The sequence below is a fragment of the Malaclemys terrapin genome, chromosome 2, assembly GCF_027887155.1.
Source record: "Malaclemys terrapin pileata isolate rMalTer1 chromosome 2, rMalTer1.hap1, whole genome shotgun sequence".
Classification (NCBI taxonomy): Eukaryota; Metazoa; Chordata; order Testudines; family Emydidae; genus Malaclemys; species Malaclemys terrapin.
The window spans coordinates 257,144,052-257,169,815 of record NC_071506.1 but is presented as its reverse complement, the minus strand read 5'-3'; the positions used below and the strand labels follow the sequence as shown (position 1 = coordinate 257,169,815).

General features: G+C 41.7%; 1 protein-coding gene across 2 annotated transcripts in view; it reads right to left on the bottom strand.

Annotated features, from left to right (window-relative positions):
* Positions 1-1,967: 1,967 nt before the first annotated feature.
* Positions 1,968-25,764, bottom strand: part of ZEB1 (zinc finger E-box binding homeobox 1) — a 200,952-nt gene continuing 177,155 nt past the window's right edge. For both annotated transcript variants that reach the window (XM_054020885.1, XM_054020886.1), the window contains exons 6-9: positions 14,488-14,593; positions 12,192-14,002; positions 10,407-10,587; positions 1,968-4,440 (exon numbers count right to left, since the gene is read on the bottom strand). In XM_054020885.1, coding sequence (XP_053876860.1) covers positions 3,908-4,440; positions 10,407-10,587; positions 12,192-14,002; positions 14,488-14,593 — 2,631 coding nt within the window. In that variant the 3' untranslated portion in view covers positions 1,968-3,907. The remainder of the gene's footprint in view (positions 4,441-10,406; positions 10,588-12,191; positions 14,003-14,487; positions 14,594-25,764) is intronic.

Sequence of the window (25,764 nt, the reverse complement as noted above, 5' to 3'; positions counted from 1 at the left end):
CACATAAGATTTGCAAGATGGGCTTTTATTGCTGGACAGCTTTCATACTAACTATTCCAGTGTGGCTTTCATGAGATTCTGAAAATACTGTATGCAGTTTTATCTTTTCCTCCCCTTTAAGATTGATTCTTTTTCAGTCTTCACTGTAATTTCCTTTGGAGTAATAGAAAGTTCTTCCAAAAAGGAAATTATCAATAAATAATGGTTTATAGTTACACAGTGTCTCCCATCTTTGTATCTAAAATATTTTACATACACATTCATAAAATTAAACTCTCAGCACCCCTGTGAAATATATACCGATAAGTATGATCACTATCTTACTATTGTAAAAACTGAGGTCCAGAGAGTTTAACTGACTTGTCTACGGTCACGTAGGAACTTGGTGACATAGTCTAGAATACAATCCAGGTCTCCAGAGTTCCACCTTGTTGCAATTGATTTTATTCCTCCAATTGCATTTAGGATAATGCATCAGAGTTACTGTAATGCATCTGAGTTCCTCAGATGGACAATACACGATGTCAAAACAATAAACCAGAAGCATCAGAGCCCATCTCTGAAATCTAACGGTGCTAAAGCTGATATACGTGTTTTTGGCTTCAGAATTTTAACACAGGGTTTAAATCTGTAATCAATATAAATTTCCTCACAGAAAGTCATGGAATTTCCTGATTCCAAATTACTCAGAACCTGTTTTCTATCTGAGCATAGTTTTCTCTTGCTTCATTTGAGGTTCTGGAACTGAAAGCTATTGGCCTTTCACATGCAACTGGGATTTATATGATAACTGAATCTTTATCACGTGTAACAGTAGATAACAGATAACTTCCTGATTTGCTCAAATCCTGTTTCATTTTTACAGTGCAAAAGCAAGTATTCTCCCCCCCACCCCATCTCAAACAAATGTCTCGCTGGGTTTATTACTATAGACAAGTGAGGTAGAAATAATCCTTAATGGTGGAGGTGCCGAAATGCCTGTTCTGAAATGGGCTTTAAGAGGGGCATCGTTAACTATGCCTTTAAAGGATCTTTAGACACAGATTCAGTTTTCTCTGAGAGAAGTCATAAATCTCCTGCACAATTCCTGTTATAATCCAAAGAAGTTAATTAAAAGCCAATTTATCTTTCTTCAGCATTATAAATCAATTTTAGGTTTTTCTCAAAGAGGTGTATACTGTTCAGTGAGCAGTTTACTCCACTTAAACCTTGCAATATTTGGTATATTATGTGATGAAATACAGCCAAAGTGCTAGCTATCTTATAGAGAAACCTGTTACATAGGAACAATCCTTTATATGTATTAATGGTGAAGAGTCATGCTATAATAGGATTTAAAGTGTTTCAAAACACAGATATTTGAATGTAAAGCACAACATGCATGGCCTTCACATCAAAATGCTCTTTAGGGATCATTAAGACAGCAGAACATTGTTTGTAAATGGTGTGTGTTTACAGTACATTTCTTTTTACATATAGTATATGCAATGTAAAGATATGAGTTGCTAAAAATATTGAACTGACATCTCTGCTACAGAAAAGCCACTAATGTAAAATTACAGTTTTAAAAAAATATTACACCTGAATTTGCATTAGAAACAGTAAGAAAGTCCAACAGCAATATATGCTTGAACCTAGTGCTAAATCAAGAAAACACTCACAGAACTATTTGCTTTAAAATAAGTGTTAATGAGATATATCATTTAAAAGTATACAATGCAGATCCAAAAGCAACAAAAATCCAAGAAAACATGTGGTTTGGTTCTGAAACCGGAACCTCTGGTATATCTTTATAGAAGCCAGTGAACCACCAAAACAGCTATCCCTATCCCTTGCTCTTAATCATTTGTTACCTACACACAGCTCAAGTGGAGTATCTGTATCTAAGCTAAGAGTGAAGTCTGCATGACATCTCAAAAATAATTCAAAACATAATCATCTTATATTATTGGAATAATGACAGTAAGTCAGGCTTGTTGACGCATTTTATTGTGAGATGGGGAGCCTGGTAAAAAACTAGAAAATGACCATGATGTAACAAGGAACTTAAAAATGAAGATTCAGATTTGTAACTTACATACATGAATACAGGAACAAATTGGCACAAAAATGTTAAACATTGTTCCCAACACTGTTTATAAGATTATTCTAATTTGGCTTCCTAAGGAAATGAGAGTTTTATGGTTAGGCTAATCTCTTAATAAAACTGCAGAGCATCATGCTATTAGTCACACAGTGAATTTCAAAATGTAAGAGCTTTATATTAAAAACTGGGTAAAGGTAAAATGAATTGATTGCAACTGTAAAATTAATACATTCCCATTTTAATTCTTCTGTTCTACAGTCCAAGGCAAGTATAAATGTTAACATAACACTGTTAAATCAAATCTCAATGCAAGAGAACCAATTGCATCTCTACTTTAAATCTTATCAACTTTCCAAATTTTCATACTAAAATATATTATTGTATTAATACAAACTACAGTATTATACACTACACTGTGTAATAAATAAAGAAATATAAAAATAAGACACATAAATATAAAAGTTTTCTAAAACTAAAAAGGTACATATGTCAGTAAGAAGGGTATTAATACTGCCAGGTTTGAAGACATACAGTACAAAATGTTGCACAGATCTATAAACTAAAAGAAATAAAATAATACTGATAGGTAAAAATCAGCTAACATTGTTAATAAATGGGGTCCATAATAACTAACATTTGGAAACACTTATGAGCCAGATAACATGTCATGTATGTGTCTGAAATTAAAGTAAACCAATAAAGCAGATTAGAAATTTTCCCTTGTAATTATTGTAGAGAAATTCTGCAAATTAGATATCAACCAAACATAATACTGAAGAATTAAATAATGAAATGTACCAGTGTTCTTACTTTCTGGATGGTTGAGTGTCCCTCCCCCCCCCCCATGATTTATTTAGAAGTTTGATGCAAATTAACAAATGCTAGTTATTGTAGGCCACACATTAGATAAAGGCTGGTCAGAGCCTTTAAAATACTGATAAATGGCACTTACAGCACACAGGTCTTGCATAAGGCCAAAGGAGATACAAAGCTTCATATCATATCCTTCATATTGTTACTACATACTCAAAACACAATTACAAACACTGATTTTTGACGACTTTGCTGTCCTTACCAGTATTAACACTGTTAGTCCCTGCAATCAGAACTCAACAACAATCTTTTCAACTACATTTTTAACCACATGAGTAAGAAACTTCAGTTCTTCTATCAGTTGCTTTCTTAAGGCTAACAATACACTTTAAATGATAATATGCTCTACTACAACATCTAATGTTATAATTGCTACCTTCTAGGTTGAATTTACAAAGGTAGTCTAGCACTGTTTGGAACTGCATTATACTTTTCTGCGAAAGGGAATTCTGTAGTGCAGAAGTTCTCACATTTTCTAAACATAATAAAATACTGAAGCGGATTTAGCAAATGTTTTCCGGATAAAAAAAAAAATCATATAAATCTCTCCCAATTGTACAGCTTAAAATTAATCAACATAAGAATGAAAATTAATACTGATAAAACAAATGATGCCAGATGCTTGTCTAATAAATCAGGTTTCCTACAACCTGTTAAATCTTTGCTTCCAGAGTCACTGTATTTTTCTAATCTGCTTCATGTTACAAACTTGTTCCTAACTTTGAAAACTGCATGAAAAATTACTAGGTTTGAGGTTCAGGCACACCTGGATTTTTTTTTTCTCATTTTCTTATTTTACTATAATTTTTTTTATTTTATTTTTTACACAGTAGTGAACAGAAATCACAGTATGCAGACTACTGTGTTTCTATGTTAAGCATATATAGTATAGAACAAACTTCATTACCAATTAGTTGCTTTCCTTATAGAAAAAAAAACAACTATCAGTTAAGCTTTGTTTGTTTTTTCTGACACCCGCTCATCATTCTGTATAGCTTCTTGTTCTACATTGCTCACTTGATTTACAGATTCTTCATTCTTCATGTTACCTTCAATTTTTCTTTCTTCCTCCTCTACTTCTTGTAGTTTTCCACATTCTTTTTCTTCCTGAAGTTCTTCCATCTCTTTGTCTTCCTCTTCTTCTTCCTCTTTTTCACTGTCTTCCTCTTCTTCCCTCGTTAAACTTTCTCTCTCATCTGAGTCGATCTGCGATGGGGATGCTCTGGCACCAGCATGCTCATTATTTAGGACTTCTTGTCCTGTCTCTTCCTGTTCTGTGCTATCACGCTCTTCTGCTTCTCTTTTGCAATAGGAGTAGCGATGATTCATGTGCTGAGAATAAGACCCAGAGTGTGAAAAACGCTTTCCACATTTGTCACATTGATAGGGCTTTTCTCCAGAATGCAGTCGCATGTGTTCAATCAAATGGTGTTTGTGTTTAAATGCCTTTTTACAGATTCCACACTCATGAGGTCTTTTACCTAAAAATAATAAGCAAATATTTGTAACTTTAATTTCCACACTTTGTTATTACTGGTTTCCATATCATCTATGGTTGGTGGAGACTATTTGTTGAAAAGCGGCGGTTTCACATTTGGATTTTGGTACAACTGTTGGAAGATTTATTTAAGAAGGTGTTCTTTTCTTAGGGTCATTAAGGTTGGGATTTTCAAAGGACCCTAAGAACATAACATAAGATCGGCCATACTGGGTCGGACCAATGGTCCATCTAGCCCAGTATCCTGTCTTCCAACAGTGGCCAATGCCAGGTACTTCAGAAGGAATGAACAGAACACGTAATCATCAAGGGATTCATCCCATCTTCCACTCCTAGTTTCTGGCTAACTGAGGCTAGGGACACTCAGAGCATGGTGTTGCATCCCTGACCATCCTGGCTAAAAGCCGTTGATGGATCTCCATGAACTTATCTAGCTCTTTTTTGAACCCTGTTATAGTTTTGGCCTTCATAACATCCCCTGGTAATAAGTTCCACAGGTTGACTGTGTGTTGTGTGAAGAAGTACTTCCTTTTGTTTGTTTTAAACTTGAAGCCTTTTAATTTCATTGGATGACCCCAAGTTCTTGTGTTATGTGAAGGAGTAAATAACACTTCCTTATTCACTTTCTCCCCACCAGTCAAGATTTTATAGATCTTTATCATATCCCCTCTTTGTTGTTTCTTTTTCAAGCTGAAAAGTCCAAGTCTTTTTAATCTCTCCTCATATAGAAGCAATTCCATACCCCTAATGATTTCTGTTGTCCTTCTCTGCACCTTTTCCAATTCTAATATCTTTTTTGAGATGGGGAAATCAGATCTCCATGCAGTATTCAAGATGTGGGCATATCATGGATTTATATAATGGCATTATGATATTTTCTGTCTTATTATCTATCCCTTTCCTAATGTTTCCTAACATTGTTGATTTTTTTGACCTCTTACTTGTGTGCTAACAGTGAATTTAGACCCCATCATTTTATGTACAGTTGGGATTATGTTTTCCAATATGCATTACTTTGCATTTATCAACACTGAATTTCATCTGCAATTTTGTTGTCCAGTCACCCAGTTTTGTGAGATCCCTTTGTAACACTTGCAGTCTGCTTTGGAGTTAACTGGACTTAACCCATTTCCCATTGAATTTTAGCCTAAATTCTAGGCTGAAAGTAGGATTTAACAAATCAAAATAATAATAAATGTAAATAAACCCATCCAAAGTTATGAGTGAATATGACATATATCACAAGGTCAGAGGCTTGTGTATAAGACTTATTTTCTGCACTCAATAAATCAGTCTTCCTTTTGCGATGAGACTATCAGGTGACTGTATACCCTGCTCATCGTAGGAAGAGAATGGAGACAGGTCTGTAGAGACCAACTCTAGGCCAGTTGTATAGCTAACTCAATGGAACTATAAAGATCCACATTGATAACTAAAACCTTATTCCAAAAAAGATGATAAAAGACATTAGAAAATTGCAACACTTATCGACCCTATTTTTCCATTCTAACAAAGGGCAGACTCAGCACCATCATCCACAGCATGCTCAAGCCCAAATTTGGCAAAGTGCTTATCTTTAAGCATACATTTGAGTTTCACTGGCTTAATCACATGCTTAAATCCATTTAACTCCTTTGTTGAACTGTGTGAATTGAATTTCTTGAATTTCTACATAGCTGAATAATTTGAGAACAAGAATGGCTGTCTTGAAAGCCATTTGCCAAAATTGCACAGAATGTAGGAAGTTGATAGACTGGCTCCTGGGTGCTACTTTTAGTGAATGAACACCCCACAATCAGGTGGGATAAGAGGAATAGGATCCCAATTAATGATGGGGAATTTCATGAAACATTTTTTGGATAGAAAATTAGTTCAAATTCAAATCCATTTTTAACCTGGATTTTAATCCCACTTTTTCCACTCATAACTCACTTAAAATATTTTTGTTCACTTTGTGTTAAGAAGAGAGGAGAAGAAACATCTTCACCCCCAAAAACAGATTGGCACAAGTGTTTATTCTGTCCCATCAAATTCATTAGAAAAATCTCTCCCCTAACCCCTACTCAGTCTCTCTGTATTTGTTTATCCCTCAGTCTTCAATCTGCTCCAGTTTTCAGTTTTTTTTTCTTTGTCCCCTCTCTGCTATTTTTTAATGTCTCTTCTAAACATAACAAACTGGTGTGATAATTGGGCCTACAAATTTACCCTAATTGTGAGCTCAACTGTGAAAAGTGAGTGAAAGTTCATAAAATGTCATAATAGCCAATAACAACATAATTTGATGGGAAAAGGTAAAAAATAAAACAAGAAAAGAAGAGAAGAGAAAAGAGAAAAGAAAAAAGACTGAATTAGTCTAAACAAAACTGATCAAGATCATGCCTGGTAAACAAGAACAGTGTGAGATCAGAAATCAGTGAACCAAAATTGGTGGGTCTGAAATTAGGCCTATTGGTGGACAAAATAATGGGAGGATAGACTATTCTGCCCATCAGTCCCTTTTGGGGTCCTTAAAATAAAGGAGACTGAGAGAAAGCGAAGGGAGGTGAAGGAGCGAGCTTCACCATCATGGCTGCCACCCCCACCGTCTCCTGGGGCCCTGGGTTCCAGTGTAAGTCATTGTGTCTTGGTTGTCCTGTTCCCAAAAGATGTCCTGACCAAACCAAACCATAAAAGGGCTCCACCTCCACTCACTGGCTCTGGTGAATCCCAAACACAACCTGGTATATGAGACTTTGTCACCCCTTTCCCGTGTGTCCTTTTCCTTCCCCACCTTATTTCTTCTCCTTCCCCTTTTGCATTCTGTCCAATAAGAATCTGGTTCAACGAGCCAAGAATGTAGGGTTACCATTCGTCCGGATTTACCCGGACATGTCCTCCTTTTTGTGCTAAAAATAGCGTCCGGGGGGAATTTGTAAAGCACTCACAATGTCCGGGATTTCCCCCCTCCCCCGGAGCGGCTGGGAGGGCTGCAGGAAAGTCCCGGGCTGGACTCCGGAGCAGCTGGAGAGGAGCTCCGCCCTGCATTCTGAGCAAGTGTCTCAGCACAAAGTGCAGCCCTCCCCTTTTGCAACTGGGAGCGGTTACTGCCATGCAGCGTAGCAAAACGGGAGCGAGAGCACTTTGTGCTGATACAAGGGCAGCTCTCCCCTGCAACCCGGTCCGGGCCAGGGACCGGGTTTTGTTGTGCAGGGCCAGGGACCGGGTTTTGTTGTGCTGGGGAGCTTAGCCACGTGTCCGGCTCGCACAGAGCCCAACACCCTGTTCTGAGCAGCAGGGTAAGGGGGGCAGGAGAAGGGGCAGGGAGGTTCTGGAGGGGGCAGTCAAGAAACGGGGGGGGGCTTTTTGGGGGGAGTGGAGAAAGTTTTGGGCAGTCAGGGTACAGGTAGGGGGTAGGGTCCTGGTGGGCAGTTGGGGGGGGGGTCTTAGGAGGGGGCAGTTAGGGGACAAGGAACAGGGAGTCTTAGGTAGGGGGTGGGGTTCTGGAGGGCAGTTAGGAGCAGGGGTCCCAGGAGGGGGCAGTCAGGGGACAAGGAGCGGGGGGGGGTAGGGGGCTGGGAGTTCTGGGGGGGAGCTGTCAGGGGGCAGGAGTGGGGAGAGGGATCGGAGCAGTCAGGGGACAGGGAGCAGAGGGGTTTAGATGGGTTGGGAGTTCTGGGGGGGGGCTGTCAGGGGGCAGGAGTGCGGAGAGGGATCGGAGCAGTCAGGGGACAGGGAGCAGAGGGGTTTAGATGGGTTGGGAGTTCTGGGGGGGAACTGTCAGGGGGCAGGAGTGGGGAGAGGGATCGGAGCAGTCGGGACAGGGAGCAGAGGGGTTTAGATGGGTTGGGAGTTCTGGGGGGGGCTGTCAGGGGGTGGGGAGTGGTTGGATGGGGCGTGGGAGTCCCAGGGGTCTGTCTGGGGGTGGGGGTGTGGATAAAGGTTGGGGCAGTCAGGGGACAAGAGGCAGGGAGGCTTAGATAGTCCTGGGGGGCAGTTAGGGGCAGGGGTCCCAGGAGGGGGTAGTCAGGGGACAAGGAACGGGGGGAGGGTTGGGAGATCAGGGGGGGCGGGAAGTGGGAGGGGCAGGGGCGGGGCTAGGGTGGGGCTTCTCCCGTCCTCTTTTTTGCTCGCTGAAATATGGTAACCCTACAAGAATGTATATTTTGCAACACTGCTGTAAGCCTCTGAGCAAAAAGGGGCAGCTAAAGGCAATGACCCCGAAACAGCCCAATGCTGATACGAGATTGCCAGGACTCAGAGTGGCTGGTAAGAGCATGTGCTGTGCCTGTGCTTTTCCAGCAGTGAGGATGCAAGTGAAAGCCAAAACCAGAGACAGAAGTTGTGTTTTCTATCTTCCCTGTTCTTTTCATTCCCCTCTTTCTCTCTCTCTCTCTGTGTCTTGTTTTGTCTTCTAGGAAATGGAATTGGACTTCAACAACAAAAACAGTAACAATCGCTCCAGCCATTCCAACTAACTTCTCTCTTCCAAAAAGGACAGTTACCATCATCTTTGATACCATTTAAGTTACTCCCTGCCCCCCTCTTTTAAAGACTGTCTGCAGCTAAAGGGAAAGGGACAAGGGATGTGGTTAAAACGAAAGCCTCACTTATTTCTTTACATTTCAAATGCTTTAACTGTTTTTCTTCTTTTTCTGCATCTTTAATAAAAGATTACAATGATTTGTAATGGTGTTTGCCATGGGACTAAGCAGGCTGAGGTCTCTGTACCCCAACACTTCTTTAAAACTGTTTAATATTGTAGTTTCAGAGTCATGTTAACACCTTTGACTCTTTGGGCCCATATATTCCATCTAAATTAATACCACAGAATCCAGTAATGTTAGTTTGGTTTCAGCATTCAAAACTCACAATTAAATAGGGTAGAAATTAGGCAAAAAAGTTTGTATAGGCCTAGCCTTGATATGAAAGATGCAGATAAATGGTAGCTTTCTGATCACAGTACACAGAAGAGCAATGACTAGTACTGTCAAACAGGCACTTTTCCTGAGCTCTGTACTTAATTAGAAAGTAAAATAGAAAGAACTAGATGTTCTAAAAATGGAGAAACTAACACGCTAAACTTCTAGGAAAGCAAAGCTGGGAAAAATACATATTTTGTTGAGAAACACACTGAGAAATTGAACTGAATGGGAAAGACTGAAAATAAAATTAACAGAATTAATAGATAATACACCATTAAGAACCAAACCTAATAGAGATTTAAAAAAAGAGTAATGCAGATAAACAGAGAAATAATACAGAGATCTAGTTAATAAAAAAAGAAAAAGGCATATGAAGACACACATATCAAAACATGTCTTTAATACACAAGATAGCAAAGACTAAAGTAAAAGAATGTAATAAACGACCAAAACAGCCAGAACTGGAGTTAAAAGGAGGAATGCAGAGAAATAAAAATGAAAAAACTTAAGACTGCAACGCTATTCTTTTTGTGAAAGATTCAAAACTCATTGAGGACTCCCACTGATTTCCAAATGATTTTAGATTAGACTCTTAGATTGTAAAATGCCTGGGGGCAGGGACATTGTCTTTTAGTTGTATGTAAAGCATCCCACATGTATAAGGTGCTTTGTGAGTAAATAGCAAATGATAATAATGAGGGCAGCAGTATGAGCTGGAAGGTGAGAAATGAGTCCCTGATTAGAGGGGCTGTCAGATCATCATGACCATGACTCAGCTGGAGAAGAGATGCCTGATCATTTAACGTTTTTGCATTAGTCCCTAAAAAAACCCAAAACAAATAACATCCTGGAATTGCAATGAAAACAGAACAAACATAAAAAATGTAGGTTTACTGAAAAAGGTGTGCATTGAGCCATGATGATGAAAAAGTTATTTTCTCCTCCACCCTTCAACCATGGACATATTACATGTTATTTTTGAAGCATGGAATCCAATCAGAATTAAAATAAGGAAACTATTTTAAAAACTATATTTACTACCACATACCTGTGTGTTCATACTTATGTCTCAATAGTGAACTGCTCTTCTGGAATATTTTGTCACATAAATCACAAGCATACATCCCATTTTCTGTCTTTCTCATCTTCTTTTTGGGTGGTGTTGAATCAGAATCATTTTGATCTTCCACAGTTGAGACTCCTTCTGAGCTAGTATCTTGCCTTTCATCCTAAGAAAATTACAAAAAAAATATTAAACATAGTACAAATTCCATGGACACAGTAGGCGAGATTATAAATCATATCCTGGAATTTTAGTTGTAATTTCACTTAATTTCAATAAATTGACCAACAATGTTGTTTAATTCTAACATTTACATAGCCAAGAAAAGACTCTCTCTTTGTGACACTAAAATTCCTGATCTATTATAACTAGAAGGCCTGGAAAACCAGTACTTAACAGAGTTGCAATGTTTGAGTTTCAAGATTTGGCTTCAGGCCAACCTTCAGAGGAGCACTGACACACCAACTAAGAGCTGGATAAGGGAGGGAAATGAGATTATAGAATGAAAAGGTACATAAAAGGGCATTGGGAATGTGGAAGACCCAGGATATTTCTAACAGTTTTTTACATCAAGGTACACCATCTGCATCTAAATGTGTCACCATTTTTGTGGAAATTAAAATTATGCTAACATTAGAGTTCAATTCTGTAATACTGGCTACTTTCTTTCCCATAATTCTGTTACAAATGTAACCTAAAGTAACTAGCTAGGGAATGCTAATATTCCATGAACAAAAACTGTACCTATAATGCCATAATACAGTAATTGTAATTGTGATTCATCTGCTAAATTCACTCTCAAGAAGCATAAAAGCATATTTTAATGGTATCAGCAAGTCACAAAAAACACAAAAACTGTATTAGATTTTTGGCATCAGTTTTCAAATCCAAATAAAATATGTATTAGCTACCTCAGTATGCATGAGTAATATATAACAAACACACACATACCTTGTGTCAGTCCAAACCCAGGCTGACCAGTTTCCAACTGCACAGGAAAGAGTTTATATTAAACTTCCATTACCTACTTACAAGGAGTCAACCAAGAAAAGATCTTATCCTTTGCATGTTTTGTTTTTTTTATTCTTCTCTGTTCCTACCTTAATAATTTGTGTACAACTATCAGTGGGATCGACTCTGATCACACAGACATATCTTGAGGTAGAAACAGAGTAGAGTACATAAATAACACATGCAAAGGACAAGCACTTGCCCCATTTTCAATGAAAGTTTCCTTTTCATTTTGTTTAAAGTTCCATTATGGTACAGGAGGAGTTCAGTTACCCACCAGATCAAGAGATAGTACTGGAGGGGAGCTGACAGGAAGGGCGAAATAGGAGGATAAAGATGTTCCACGCAGCCTTTTTTGGGGGGGAGGGGGAGAGGGAAGGGGATAGGGCGCAGCAAAGTAAATGAGCCTGGTTACATTGTTTTTTAACCAAGGGTACTGGAATTCATAAGTAGATCATATATCTATTATTTAGATTGAAAACTGGTCCTGAAAATCTGACACAACTATTAGTTTCTGTGTGTTGCCCTACTGTGTACCAGCTTGGCTTCAAAGGGATAAATGTTACAATAACTTCCATCACCCACTTATTAGGATGGAACCAAAACAAATATTATCAACAATTTAAACACTATTTTAATCAATTCTGGCTTTTTTTCCTTTTCCCATTAAAATATTTCTTAGTTTGGTAAAAATAATGACCTGAATTATGCCACACCTCTACACATAGTACATACAAGAATACACACAGGCTTAGGTACCTGATTTCCATTAGGTTGGGTCTGTTTTGGCGGTGTTTCTTGAACTGCAGGGCTAACTGTAGTTGAATATGTATAAGCCACCCGTGGAATCAGAATGGTTTGCTTATTGGCAGCTAGAGCTCTTAAGCATGGAACACTGTTCTGGTCAGCAATGGCAACAATTGTAGGTAACTGGGCAGTGACTGTAGGTATAGCAATATTTATGGGGTTGGCACTTGGTGGGATTACATTTACAATAGGATCAGAGTCTGTAATACTGCTGTCCTTTTGTGGTTCTTTTTTTGCACAAGTCAAGTTCAAAGGTTCTTCTTGGACAGAATAAACACTGTTCTGGTAAACACTAGTTATGGTAGATCTTTCCAATATTTCTCCATGTTGCTTTGGTAGTGAAAGGTCAAGAGGTTCTATTTGTGGCTCTTCTGGTACACCCTCTGTTGTGTACACATAACCCTGGGAATTTCTGGATGAAGAGAGGTTTAGTGGTGATGGGGATGGCGTATTACTTCGTGAACCATTCAGGGTCAATCCCACTGATAAAGTCTGAGACTTAATTATCTTGAGGGAGTTTTGTGAATCACTTGTGTTGTCGTGGAGTTCACTTGGATTTGTAGGTCCTGCTTGATTATCATTATCTGTAGGATTACTTAGTTTGCCCTGTTCAGGAGAAGATGGTCCAGAAGACTGTACAGAAATTTGCCCAGCTTGCATTTTTTCAAACCACTTTTTTACCACATCCAGTGGTAGGTTTACTGAATCAGCAATTTTTGAGAGCTCTTCTGCACTTGGTTGTGCATTTAATGCATAATATGCTTTTAGAAGAGATAAAAGATTTTTTAAAGGTGGCTGACCAGGAGATAAGTTGCTCTCCCCTGTTTCTGACAGAACAGGGGATTCAGACTTCTCAGCTTCTGTTTCACTGAGCTGAGGAAGCTGAGTGGGATTTTTTGGGTCATAGTGCTTTAATTCTTGAAGTGCATTAAGATCTCCTGGACAGTCATCACAAAGAAGGCAAGTGCTATCATTGGTCTCTCCTTCAAAGTTCTTATCTTTCTCAGACTTCACTGTAAGATCTTCTGGTAATTTTTCACTTTTGCAACTGTTTGTGGGAACAGAATTTTCTTTTTTCAGATTTTGTGGAACAACCTGAAGTTGACTAGGTTGCTCCAAACTGTAATTGATGATAATTTTGGTTGTCCCATCTTGATCAACCAAAGGAAGACTGATAGCTGAAATGAGGGAATGACCAGCTTGTTGTATGGATGCAGTGTTGATTGTTTCTTGTTCTTTGGATGCAAGATTAGTATGACTGTTTTCCAATACTTGCCTTATTACATTACCATCTACTGCCACTTTAAGTACATTTTGAATGTCACTTAAGTTGATGCTTATGGGAGATACCAGACCTACTGTTGGTAGAACAACAGCTTGTACCACACCCTGAGGAGAACTGGTTGCCTGTAATTGGCTACCACCACTAAAAACCCCATTTTGCAAAGGGGTTGAACAGTTGATTCCTGAAGCAACAACTATGGGCTTGAATTCATAATCCACAGGTTCAGTTTTAATTTGGTTAATAGGAAGTTGTTCTTGTAAGGGCTTGTTTTCTATCTTTTGCCGTATCTGTGGTCTCGCTGGGATACCTGGTGATGAGGAAAGGGAAGGGGAGGAGCACTGAGACGTCTTGAGCCCTGACCGAGCTCGACCATTCACAGGCATCAAACCAATACATTTCTTGCTGCTTATGTGTGAGCTATATGAACCAGAATGGGAAAAACGCTTCTTGCAGTTTGGGCACTCATATGGCTTCTCTCCTAAACAAAGATAAATGAGAGTCGATTAGGTTACGGTGCATCTCCATCATACTAAAGTAATAGGAAAGCAATATCTCTCCTCTCAAACGGTCACAGACATGACTTTGACAACAGTTTATAAAGAGGTCAAGGCAAAGGCTGTCCACTTTCTAAAATTAAAAATTGTATACATACACATAACTTGAACAAAACATCCCCAAATTCCTTCTGACTATCTTTGCTTTTACACTTGCCAGAACTCTAATACTACAGCTGAAGTTTTGCTTAATTGTCTCAGCTTAAAGCCACTTTTGCAAAGCCTCTTGAGTTGCACTGGGAGCACCCTGGGCACAGCCGAGTACTTGGGCCAGAATTTACAGTATCTCCAAGAACAAAATATAAACTTTATATTTTAAACTTATAGTTACAAAAGTGTTTTCATGCCAAAGTCATACTGAGTACACTTGATAATATGCATTATGTATATCAAGACTTGGAATATTTACCACTGTGGATTCGTAGATGCTCCTTTAGGTGATGTTTGTATTTGAAAGCTTTTCCACATTCAGTGCACTTGAATTTTCGATTACCACTGGACTGAGTCACATGTCTCTGTAAGAGAAAATCTGAAATTCATTCAGAGTACAAAGGCGTTCAAATGTAATGAAAAAACAGCATAAGGAAAATTTCAAATTTCAGCACAGAAGTAATTCAAAACTGAATACAGTCAATCATCATTTTGAGGGATTGAGGGTTGTATGAGTTACTTATAAAAAAGAAACAGATCAGTGGTCAGGTTAGAAAACGGAGCCATGTAAATAATTGGTGTAAATTTGGTACAGTTAAAAAAAATACATTGCTCTCTATCCTAATTTTACTTAAGAGGAATATGACCAGGTTACGTGCCTAAGAAATTTAGTAAGATATTCCCTTTTCTGTTTGTAAAAATCATCCAATGGATATGGAATACAAGAAAGAAACATTAAAGCATTTAGAGACAGTTTAAAATGTAATCGGTTGACTTGATTTTTCCATTTACATGCTTCCAGCTCTTACTGTTGGCCTTAGATTCTTTATGTAATGGCACCACAGGATTGCTGAAGAGAAGATGGTTCAGTAACAACAAAGGCACTCTCAGTCACAGTTTATTCTCAAAAGAAATGCAAAAAATTTACATTAAAATATGCAATATAATAAATGGATTCCTCAAACACCTAATATTTGTTAACAATTGTGATGAAGTCACTTAGCTATCTTTTTGTTATGTCTTGTGAGAACATTTATTATGAATTTGAAGTATTTTAACCATTTTAGCCTTATTTACATTACAATTCTTTTAAAGTAGCATAGGCCAAGAAAGATAAGTTTAAATAAATACACCTTTATTTTAGTATAAATAGTTTATATGTACAAATGTATATATTTAAACACTGACCAAGTATATTATTTTTGAAAGTATAGTCAGAGCTGTTAAATTCTCAATATAGAGGTGAGAGAGAAAGGAAAATTTACTGCTAGAGCAAACGGAGTTAGTTTATTATATAAAAAATATTTGCAACAAACTTAATTTTAAATAAAGTTGTCTATGAAAAACGAGACCACTGATGCTCTATCACAGGGGTGGGGGAACTTTTTGGCCCGAGGGCCACATCTGGGTATGGAAATTGTATGGTGGGCCATGAATGTTCATGAATTTGGGGTTGGGCTGCAGGAGGGGGTGAAGTCTCTGGCTGGGGGTGCGGGCTCTGGAGTGGGGCCAGAAATGAGGAATTCAGGGTGCGGGAGGGGGCTCTGGGCTGGGGCAGGGGGTTGGGGTGTGGGGAGCGTGCGGGCTCTGGGGGGGTGAGGGATTTGGGGTATAGGAGGGTGCTCCAGGCTGGGACCAAGGGGTTAGGAGGGCGGGAGGGGGATCAGGGCTGGGGCAGGGGTTGGGGCATGGGGGATGAGGGCTCTGACTGGGGACCTGGGATGGGGCCAGAAAAAAAAGGAGTTCACGGTGTGGGATGAGTCTCTGAGGTGGGACAGGGGGGTGGGGTGCGGGAGAGGGATCACGGCTGGGGCAGGGGGTTGGGGCACGGGAGGCAGTCAGGGGTGCAGGCTCTGGGTGGCACTTACTTTAAGCAGCTCCTGGAAGCAGCGGCATGTCCCCCCTCCGGCTCCTATTCGGAGGTGCGGCCAGGTGGCTCTGCGCGCTGCCCTGTCCGCAGGTGCTGCCCCTGCAGCTCCCATTAGCCGCAGTTCTTGGCCAATGGTAGCTGCGGGGGCAGCGCTTGGGGCAGGAGCAACATGCGGAGCCCCCTGGCTGTCCCTAAACATAGGAGCCGGAGGGGGGACATGCTGCTGCTTCCAGGAGCCTCAGCACACACATGGGGAGCGGCCTGGCTGGAGTGCAGGAGCAGGTCAAGCCCCAGATCCTGCTCCCCAGTGGGAGCTCGAGGGCCGGATGTGGCCGCGGGCCGTAGTTTGCCCACCCCTGCTCTACCACCATTTGGATGCAGCTGTATGTTTTGCTAGCAACTGTACAAGATACTCTATTTGAGGCTCCACAATACTATTTTACACTTTATTGTTTCTCTGCCCTTGATTCTTTGCAAATACTGGCAGACGACACTTTAGCTTTTAAGAAGGATGTGGAAATGCTGGAAAGAGTTCAAAGGAGAGGCACAAAAATGATCTAGAGGCTGGAAAACAAGCCTCACAATGTGAAGCTTAAGGTGCTCAACTTCCTCAGCTTATTGAAGAGAAATATGAGAGGGGATTTGATTACTGTGTATAGTTACTTACAAATAGTAAAGGATAGTGCTGGGCTTTTCAATTTTGTTGATAAAGGGACATCAAAATCCAATGGCTGAAAATGAAAGTTGGACAAATTCAACTTTGAGATAAGATGCAATTTCCTAGCAGCGAGGTAAACATTGGAACTGTTTACCTGGGGAGGTATTGGACTCACCACTGCTTGTAATCTTTAAATTAAGATTAGGTATTTTCTCCAGCCTGTGTGTGTGTAATAGGGGCCTTGGGGTCAGGCTGGATGGCTGTGGTAGTCCCATGCAGCCTTGGAATCTGTGAATCTACGAATCCTCACCTTCAAACCCTTCCTTCATAGGCCTTTGAGAGAGTGTGATTGCCTGCATTGCATTCGGCAGGCTCATAGCATTTGTAATTCTGTATCATGATAATGGCTATAACATATTTTAATCTCATGCTTCAGGGCTTCAGCTGGTCGCCTGTGGCCTCAGTCCCATTAAGAATAGCAGCTGTTTTGAAAAAGGGAAGTTCTTTGTGGAATCCTCTGTAGAAGAAGAAATTGTTACTTACTGTAACTGGTTCTTTGAGATGTGATGCAGACATGTATTCCAAGTAAAGGTGTGTGTCCGCCCCATGTGTCAGAGCCAGAGCCTCTTACTTAGCAGTACCTGTAGAGGGGGTGGTGCTCCTGCCTCGTGCCTGTAGCCCCTCCCCTGGCTATATGAAGGGCCAGAGGCTGGGTCATGGAATACACATGTGAAACATCTCGAAGAACTATAGTAAGTAACCGTTTCTTCTTCTTTGAGTAGATGCAGATGTGTATTGCAAGTAGATGACTAGCGAGCAGTACCCCCATTTGGAGGCAGGGCTTGAAGTCTACCTAAGGATTGCAGGACCATTCTTTTGGCATTAGCGTCCGCTCTGGAAGAAGCAGTGATTGTGTAATGGTCAAATGGTCCTCTCATCAAATGTGCCCATATCTGCTGAGGAGGTGTGGCCAACACTATCTCATAAGCAGTCTTTATGCAATTTGTTATCAATTTAGAGATAGTCTTGGCAGAGACCACTTGTCCCTTCATGTAGTCCGCATACAATAAGAACAGGCATGGCAAAGCATGAAACTGTTCAGTTCTGCTTAGAGAGAAGGCTAGACAGTGTCTAACGGCTAATGAATGGAAGCGTTGCTCCTCCAGGGAGGAATGTGGCTTGGGGAAAAATACAGGCAAATACACCACCTGGTTCAAATGAAACTGAGAGACCACCTTGGATACAAACTTCTGGTGTCACCTTGTCCCTGAAAACTGCATGTGAAAAGGCCCAGCCATCAGGGCCTGCAACTCTCCCAACCTCCTGGCAGAGGTAATGCAGTTTTCTGAGACAGGAGGGGCAGCGGACAGGAAGCAAGGGGCTCAAATGGAGGTCCAATTGGAGCTGCTAAAACTGCATTCAGGTCCCACAAGGGGACTGGCTCTCACACTGGAGGATTCAGAAGGAGTCGTCCTTTCAGAAATCGTATCACAATGGTATTGGAGAAAACAGATTTCCCTTGGGTAGGTGGATGAAATGCCAATATTGCTTCCACGTGCACTTTCAGAGAATTGAGTGCGAGGCCCAAGTCCTGATGTTGTAACAGGTACTCCACGATGTCCTGGATGGAAGCCTCCACTGGATGGGTCCTACGGGCCAAGGACCACATGGAAAATCTCTTCCACGTTGCCAAGTAGGTCGTTCTAGTGGAAGGGTTCCTACTGTTACGTAGGACCTCTGAAACAGCCTCTGAGCAATGCTCTTCCTCCTCATTCAGCCATGCAGGGAGGTCAAGGGGTCGCCAGATGCAGGGTGTGGCCGTTGTCCTGGTAAGGAGGTCAGGGAGGAGAGGAAGAGGCATGGGAGGCTGAACTGACAGAGCAAGGAGATCTGAGAATTAGTGCTGCCTCAGCCATGCTAGGGCAATCAGGATGAGCCTGGCTCAATCTGCCTTGAGTTTGGCGATGACCTAGGGAAGAACTGGGATAGGAGGGAATACATACAGTAGAGTTGACTTCCAGCTGCAGGGGAAAGAGTCAGAGAGGGAGCCTGGGCTGAGTTCCTCTTTTCCCTTGTTGCAAAGAGGTTGAATGTAGGGATGCCCCATGTTGCAAACACCATCTGAAGGACCTCTGACGTTAGGGACCACTTGTGGCTTGGGGAGAAAATCCTGCTGAAATGATCTGCAAGACAATTTGGACCCTTGGTAAGTAGACAGCTATCAGGGTGATGTCCTCTTTGATATAGAACTGCCACAGACTGACTGCCTCCAGGCAGAGTGCTCTGGAGTGAGTTCCCCCTTGTGTCTTCACATAGGACATTACAGTGGTATGGCCCATGAGTGTGTGAACCACTGAATGCCTATTCGGTCCTGGAAGGCATGTGTAGGATGTACATTTTTGGTGCTGGCACATGGGAAAAGATGCCTGCTTGTCTGGTAAGGAAAGAAAACAGCCAAGTAAAAAGCTGAGCCAGCAATGTGATCAGGTGAAAAGCTGAGCCAGCAATCCAATCAGGTAAATAACTGAGTTAGCAAACCAATCTTAGTGCTAGGCAGAAAAAGTGTTCAATACGTGGAGACTGAGGATGGGCCTGATCCCATCCTTAGATTTTGGTATCAGGAAATACTGGAAGTAGAACCCAGCACTGCGGTGTTCTCACAGAACCTCCTCCACCCCTCCCAGAGAGCTGACCTGTTCAAAGAGCAGTATCTTGTGAGAAGGAGGTGGGGAGGGGGGAAATAGGGGTTTGGAGAGGAATTGGATGGTCTAGCCCAGCTGAAAGTGTCTAGGATCCAGCTGTTGGACATTATCGATACCCAGGCACTGTAAAAGTGAGCCTGCCTGTCCCCAAAGGAACAGGGGGATGTTGAGAAAGAAAGAACAACTGGAACAATGTTCTGGCCTAATGAGTCAAAATGGGTGTTTAGCAGATGCTGAAGAAAGATGCACAGAGTGGCCAGACCCCGAGCTTGAGTGCTTCCTCTTGATCGTTTCCCAATTTCCTGGGGTAGTCTCGCTGTCTTTGGGGGAAGGGCTGCACAAAAGGGCGTTGCAGCCGGTATCACTGCTGCTCCTGCGCACCATAATGGCGTCTCTGTGCGTGTCTTGTATACACCCCCAGGGACCTTAAGGTGGCCCTCAAATCCCTGAAGGAATACAGGGTTTCATCAGTCTTATCCGAAAACAAGGGTTGGCCATTGAACGGCAAGTCCTCAGTTGCTTGCTGGACAGCCAATATAATCCCAGAGATCTGAAACCAGGACGCTCTCCTCATAGTAACTGTGGAGGGCATAGCCCTGGACGAAGTGTCCACCACCTCAAGTGCAGATTGCAACAATGTTTTTGCCACGAAACTGCCCTCAGTGAAAAACACAAAATTCATCCCAGGAGGCCTTGGGCAAACTGTTCCTCAAACTTGGCCAAAACCAACTAATTGAGGAAGTCATATTTGGCCAGCAGGGCTTGCTGGTTCGCAATCCTCATCTGATGTGACTATGAGGTGTATATCTTCCTGCCTAAAAGATCTAGGCGCTTCAAGTCTCTGCCTTTGGGGGAGGACTTGAATCTGCCCTGCCAAGCGCTGTCATTCACTGCTGTGACTACCAGGAGTTTGGGGCCAGGTGGGACTAAAATCCCTTGTGTCCCTGTACTGGAACAAAACAGCGCTTCTCCAACCACTTGGCTGCTAATAGTACTCCAAAGAGCACTCGCAGGCTTGAGAAGCACCTCATTAATCAGAAGGGCCACTCTCCCAGGGACAGAGGGTTGGAGAATGTTGGAGAGTTTATGGATATTCTTCTGAAGAAACTCCGCCTGAATACCCACGGGAGCCCCAGCTGCTGCTGCTGCCACCACTGAGGGAATTCCGTGTCCCAGGCTCCCGCTACCCCCTCCATTCTCCTATCCCTTTCTCTTCCCCATCCCCTTCCCCCTGCCACAGCTCTTCTTTCTTCTCTCACTCACACAACCCCTTTCCCTATCCTATCTCCACTGCTTCTTCCCCATTTCCTTCACACCCCTTGCCCTGCGCCACTGCAGGCACTCACCACTGTACAGAAAACTGCCCAGCACACATAGAAGGGGAAGTTGACTGGCACTAGGACTCAGGAGGCAGCATCCAGCTGCTGAGGCAGGAACCCAAATGGCCACCTTCTCTCCCCGTGGCAGCTCTGTGCCTGCAGAAATGGGGGGAGCAGTGGCACATGCCAGGGCCGGCCCACAACATTTTGGAACCTGAGGCAGGAGCTCAAATGATGCCCCCATGCTCCCTCGCTTGAGCCGAAACTTTGAAAGGTCTCAATTCTGCCTTCTTCCTGTTCTTCTCCTCTCATGGTACTGCTCTGCTACCTACCCCAATAAAGGAGAGCTAACAAATTAAAATGCCTTGTTCAAAAACTATAAGTAACACTTAACTTTCAAACACCTGAACAGCAAATGTAACTTTTTTTGTCTGCCTAGTCAACACTGGCATTTTTATCTGTTTGAATAAGCAAAGTGGTGCTTTCCGTGCCTTCTTGGGTGCAAAGATTTCAACTGCTTCCTGTAGGTCCACGGTCCTGAAATGCATCTTGAAAGGGCTTTCAATTCATCACCTAAATCACTCGCATCGATATCGCGCATCATGTGTCAACACTGTCTCTAGTGCCCTGCATTGCTGGTGTAGGTCTTCTTCAGGTATAGTGAGGAGTTTGGGAATATCATACAACATCCCAAAAATACTGTTGTGTTCCTTAAGCTGCATGAAATGTTCTTCAACTGACTGTATTGCACAGTCTAGCACCTGGTTAAAGAATTCAACTTTGAATTGTTGTTTGGGGTCTCTTATGGGATTATCCCGTGCCTCGTAATCAAAATGTCTTCTTCTTCGGTGACTTGTATTCTTGAATGGGTGGGAAAATAGCTTCAGTGTGAAATTCCTCTGCCAAACTCTTCAGAACGTTTTGAAATCCCTCATCTGACCGGTAAGACTGTAGGTATGACTTTGCTTTGTCCAGTTGTTCCATTGCTCCAGATATATTAAGATCAACATCTTGGAGTTTCTTGCTTACATCATTTATTTCAAACAGTATGTCATGCCACAACAGTAAGTCACACAGAAATTTGAAGTTATGTATGTTTCTGGTGATTCCATTTCCTTCTGCCGCTGTTCTCCCACAAACAGTTTCTGTCATAGCATTATCCTCCATAATGGCAACTATGGCATCATCTATCTTCCCAATTTGTTGTTTGATAGGCTTTATCGCCTCCACTCGGCTTTCCCATCATGTGGCACTCAGTGGTTTCAGTGTCAAAGAGGATGTTCCCAGATGTTGCTTCAAAATTTGCCATCGATGAGTTGATGCAGAGAAAAATACATAGATGCTTTGAATTACATTAAAAAATTCAGCAGCCTCACTAGAAGCTGATGCTGCATCACTGACCACCAAGTTCAATGAATGAGAACTGCATGGGAAAAAAAAAGCTCGAGGGTTTAACTCTTGGATCTGTGTCTGCACTCCTCTGTTCTTTCCTCTCATGTTGGCACCATTATCGTAGCCCTGACCTCTCATGTTAGCTATCGCAATTCCCATATCTTCCAGTTTTTTAAGAAGCACATTTGTCATACCAGCTCCTGTAGTATCATCAATGTCAACAAATTCTAGAAAATGCTCTCTGACAGTCACATTGCAGGGACATTTTCACCAGGTTCTGTTGTTGTTACAAAACGCACCATTAAAGCCATTTGTTCCGTATGGGTGATGTCAGGTATGTAGTAAAGAGACTCTGATGCAATCTTCTCTTGATGCTGATCATCTATGGTGGCCTCTAACCTTAGTCTCATCTCAAGCTCTTTCCACCTATGGAATGCTCTCTGATGATTTGCTGCCTTCTCATGGCATGCCAGATTTTTCCAGTCCTTTGTTCCTGCAGAATCCAATTTGGCTGGAACATTAGACTGGAAAAGTTTGCAACAAAAACAGTATGCAGCATTCTGGGTTTTTGAGTACATAAGCCATGGCCTCTCCACTTTGTCACCATTGGGGATTTCACGCCAGTAATGTGTTGGATGGAAACTTCTATTTTCATTGTCTTTGGGGAACATGAAGTTTTTCACTTGCTGTGGCCCATGAAGTACAAGGAAGACCCCCAGGCTACTGCTCAAGTGGGTCCACAGTCCTGGATCATCTAGACTTAAGGAACTAACCTCAGCAGCAGCTGTTTCTTGTGCCTCCACCACACTCTTCTCTGATCTACACTTTTCTTCAGGAATGTGCATGGTTACATCCATTTGAGATGGAGATATGGATACTGGAGTAGCTGCCAGGTCACCTGCACTCTGACTAACTGGAAGATTAGGTATCTCCTCACCACTCACATTCTCACTGGGGCCGGAAGGCTCACCGTGAACATTTGTGTCTATGTATCTCAGGAGAGCTCCTTCCTGCTTAGATAGAAAAGCTTTCTTTGCTTTCTTTCTTTTTCTGAATGCTGCCCCAGAGGGGCGTTTTCTTCTTTCACTCATGACTGCTGTTCTGTGCCAGCTATAGTGGCTCTCAACACACAATTGAAGGGGACAAATAAGCAGGCTGGTAGCAGGGCTTGAGTGAGGCAAGATATCAGCGTCTTAAGAGCCTAACTGGCTCCTACTACTTCAGTTGACTGCCTGTTCTCCTCAAATGGGTTCAGGGAAGCAGCAGGAAAGAGGAAGCTCCCTGAGAAGCTGGTGTTAATCAGTCCAGGCTCCTGGGGGTGCTAGAGAGGTACATAAGAGGCTCCTCCTCCTCTCTCTCCTGGCACTCCTGCTGCTTTCTGTTATTCCCTCTCAACTTTTCTCCTGCCTGTCTGTTATGTCTCTTGTGCCCTCCTTCCTCCAGCACAGCACTCCACCATCTAGAGCAGAGAGAATACATATGCACCAGCAGCAGACACAATTTTCTACACTATGGGTTCTAGTGGCGCCGCCCGACAATCTGGCACCTGAGGCAGCCGCCTCAGTTCACCTCATGGTAAGGCCAGCCCTGCACACGCCCCCCCCCCCCCCAATACCTTGCCGTCCCACCCACTCCCACAGTGATTTATTTCTGCTCCGGGCAATGGAAACTAGGTGCCAGCACTGCTGGGGTGGGTCCTTGACCACTCTTGCAGTTTCCCTTTCCTTCTCTGTCATTTTCTGCAGGGAAGCAAAGAAATCTGCGGAGCGACATGATTTCTGTGCCCACCCAGTGGCACAGAATTCCCCCAGGAGTATTTAATGTAATTGTGATGCTCTTATTAGCCATATAGATATCTAATTAATTTTTAATCCCACTAAGCTTTTGGACAACATGATATTTTGCAGCACTGAAGTTAATCTATGTATTGTGTAAAAAAGTATTTCCTTCAATTATTTTTAAGTTTGATGCCTTTAATTTGAATGGGCTGTTCTTTTGTTCTTAACTTATGAGGAAGAGTAAACAGTAGCTCTCAATTTACCTTTCTCTACACTATTCTATATTTTGTATCCTACCATGTTCCCTGTTTTCTCCTTTCTAAACAGTCTCAGGCCTGGTCTACACTGGGAGGGAGGGGGGGGTGGCGGGGGGGGAGGGGAAATCTAAGTTATACAACTTCAGCTATGTGAATAACGTAGCTGAAGTCAACGTACTTAGATCGATTTACCATGGTGTCTTCACCACGGTGAGTCAACTACTGCTGCTCCCCCGTCGACTCTGTGCCTCTCACCAAGCTGCAGTACAGGAGTCGATGGGAGAGCGCTCAGGGATCAATCGTTGCCCGCCCATCTCGCCGGTAGCGAAGACATACCCTTAGTCTTTTCAATCTCTCCTCATGTGGAAGCTTTTCCATGCATTTTTGTCATCCAGTTCTCCACCCCTTTTTATTTTTGAGGTGAAGTAATCATAACTGAACACAGTATTCAAGGTAAGGATATGCAGTCAATTTATATAATGGCAGTATAATATCCTCAGTATTATTTCCTGTCCCATATACAGTAGAACCTCAGAGTTACAAAAACCTCGGGAATGGAGGTTATTCCTACTCTGAAATGTTTGTAACACTGAACAAAACGTTATGGTTCTTTCAAAAGTTTACAACTGAACACTGACTTAATGCAGCTTAGAAACTTTACTATGCAGAAGAAAAATTCTGCTTTTAACCATCTTAATTTAAATGAAACCAGCACAGAAACAATTTCCTTACTCGTCAAATCTTTATTTTTAAACTTTTCCTTTATTTTTCTAGTAGTTTACATTTAACACAGTACAGTACTGTATTTGCTTTTTTTTTTTTTTTTTTTTTGGTCTCTGCTGCTGCTGCCTGATTGTGTACTTCCGGTTCCAAATGAGGTGTGTGGCTAACCGTTCAGTTTGCAACTCTGGTGTTCATGACTCTGAGGTTCTACTGTACATCCTAACATTTTGTTTGTTTTTTTGACCATTGCTGTGCATGGAGAAGATATGGTAATTGATCTCTCCATAGTGATACCCAGGCTTTTCTTGACAGAGCACCTAAATCATAGGATATTGTATGTGTTCCATGATTGGAAAACATAACCATTACAAACTACTTTCATTTCTGAGTGAAACAAGTTTTATTTATTCACAAAACTGTAACAGTAGCCCCAGGAGTCAAGAAACACAAAATGATCCAACCTTACAACAGCATGACTGTAATTCTACATGGATCACCAATGGAGAATGCTCAGGCAAATCCAAAAATAAAACTTACTGGGACAGAGATGAAATTGTTGCATATGATGGAATTCTTTACAAAGAGATTCTTTACCGGTCATATCATCACACAAATAAGTCAGAAATGCTAAGAATAATCCATGCTGTCTCTGAGTATTGAAAACCGTAAGAACAGAGACTGAGACATCCTCCTCTGGTCAGCTATTAATTCAGACATAGAAGAAAAGTACCCAAAATGTGAAGTCTGCAATAAATGTGGGGAAAAGAATGTAAAAAGCCCTCTGAAATCACATAAGATTCCTGATTGAACTTGGTCCAAAGCTAGCACAGATCTGTT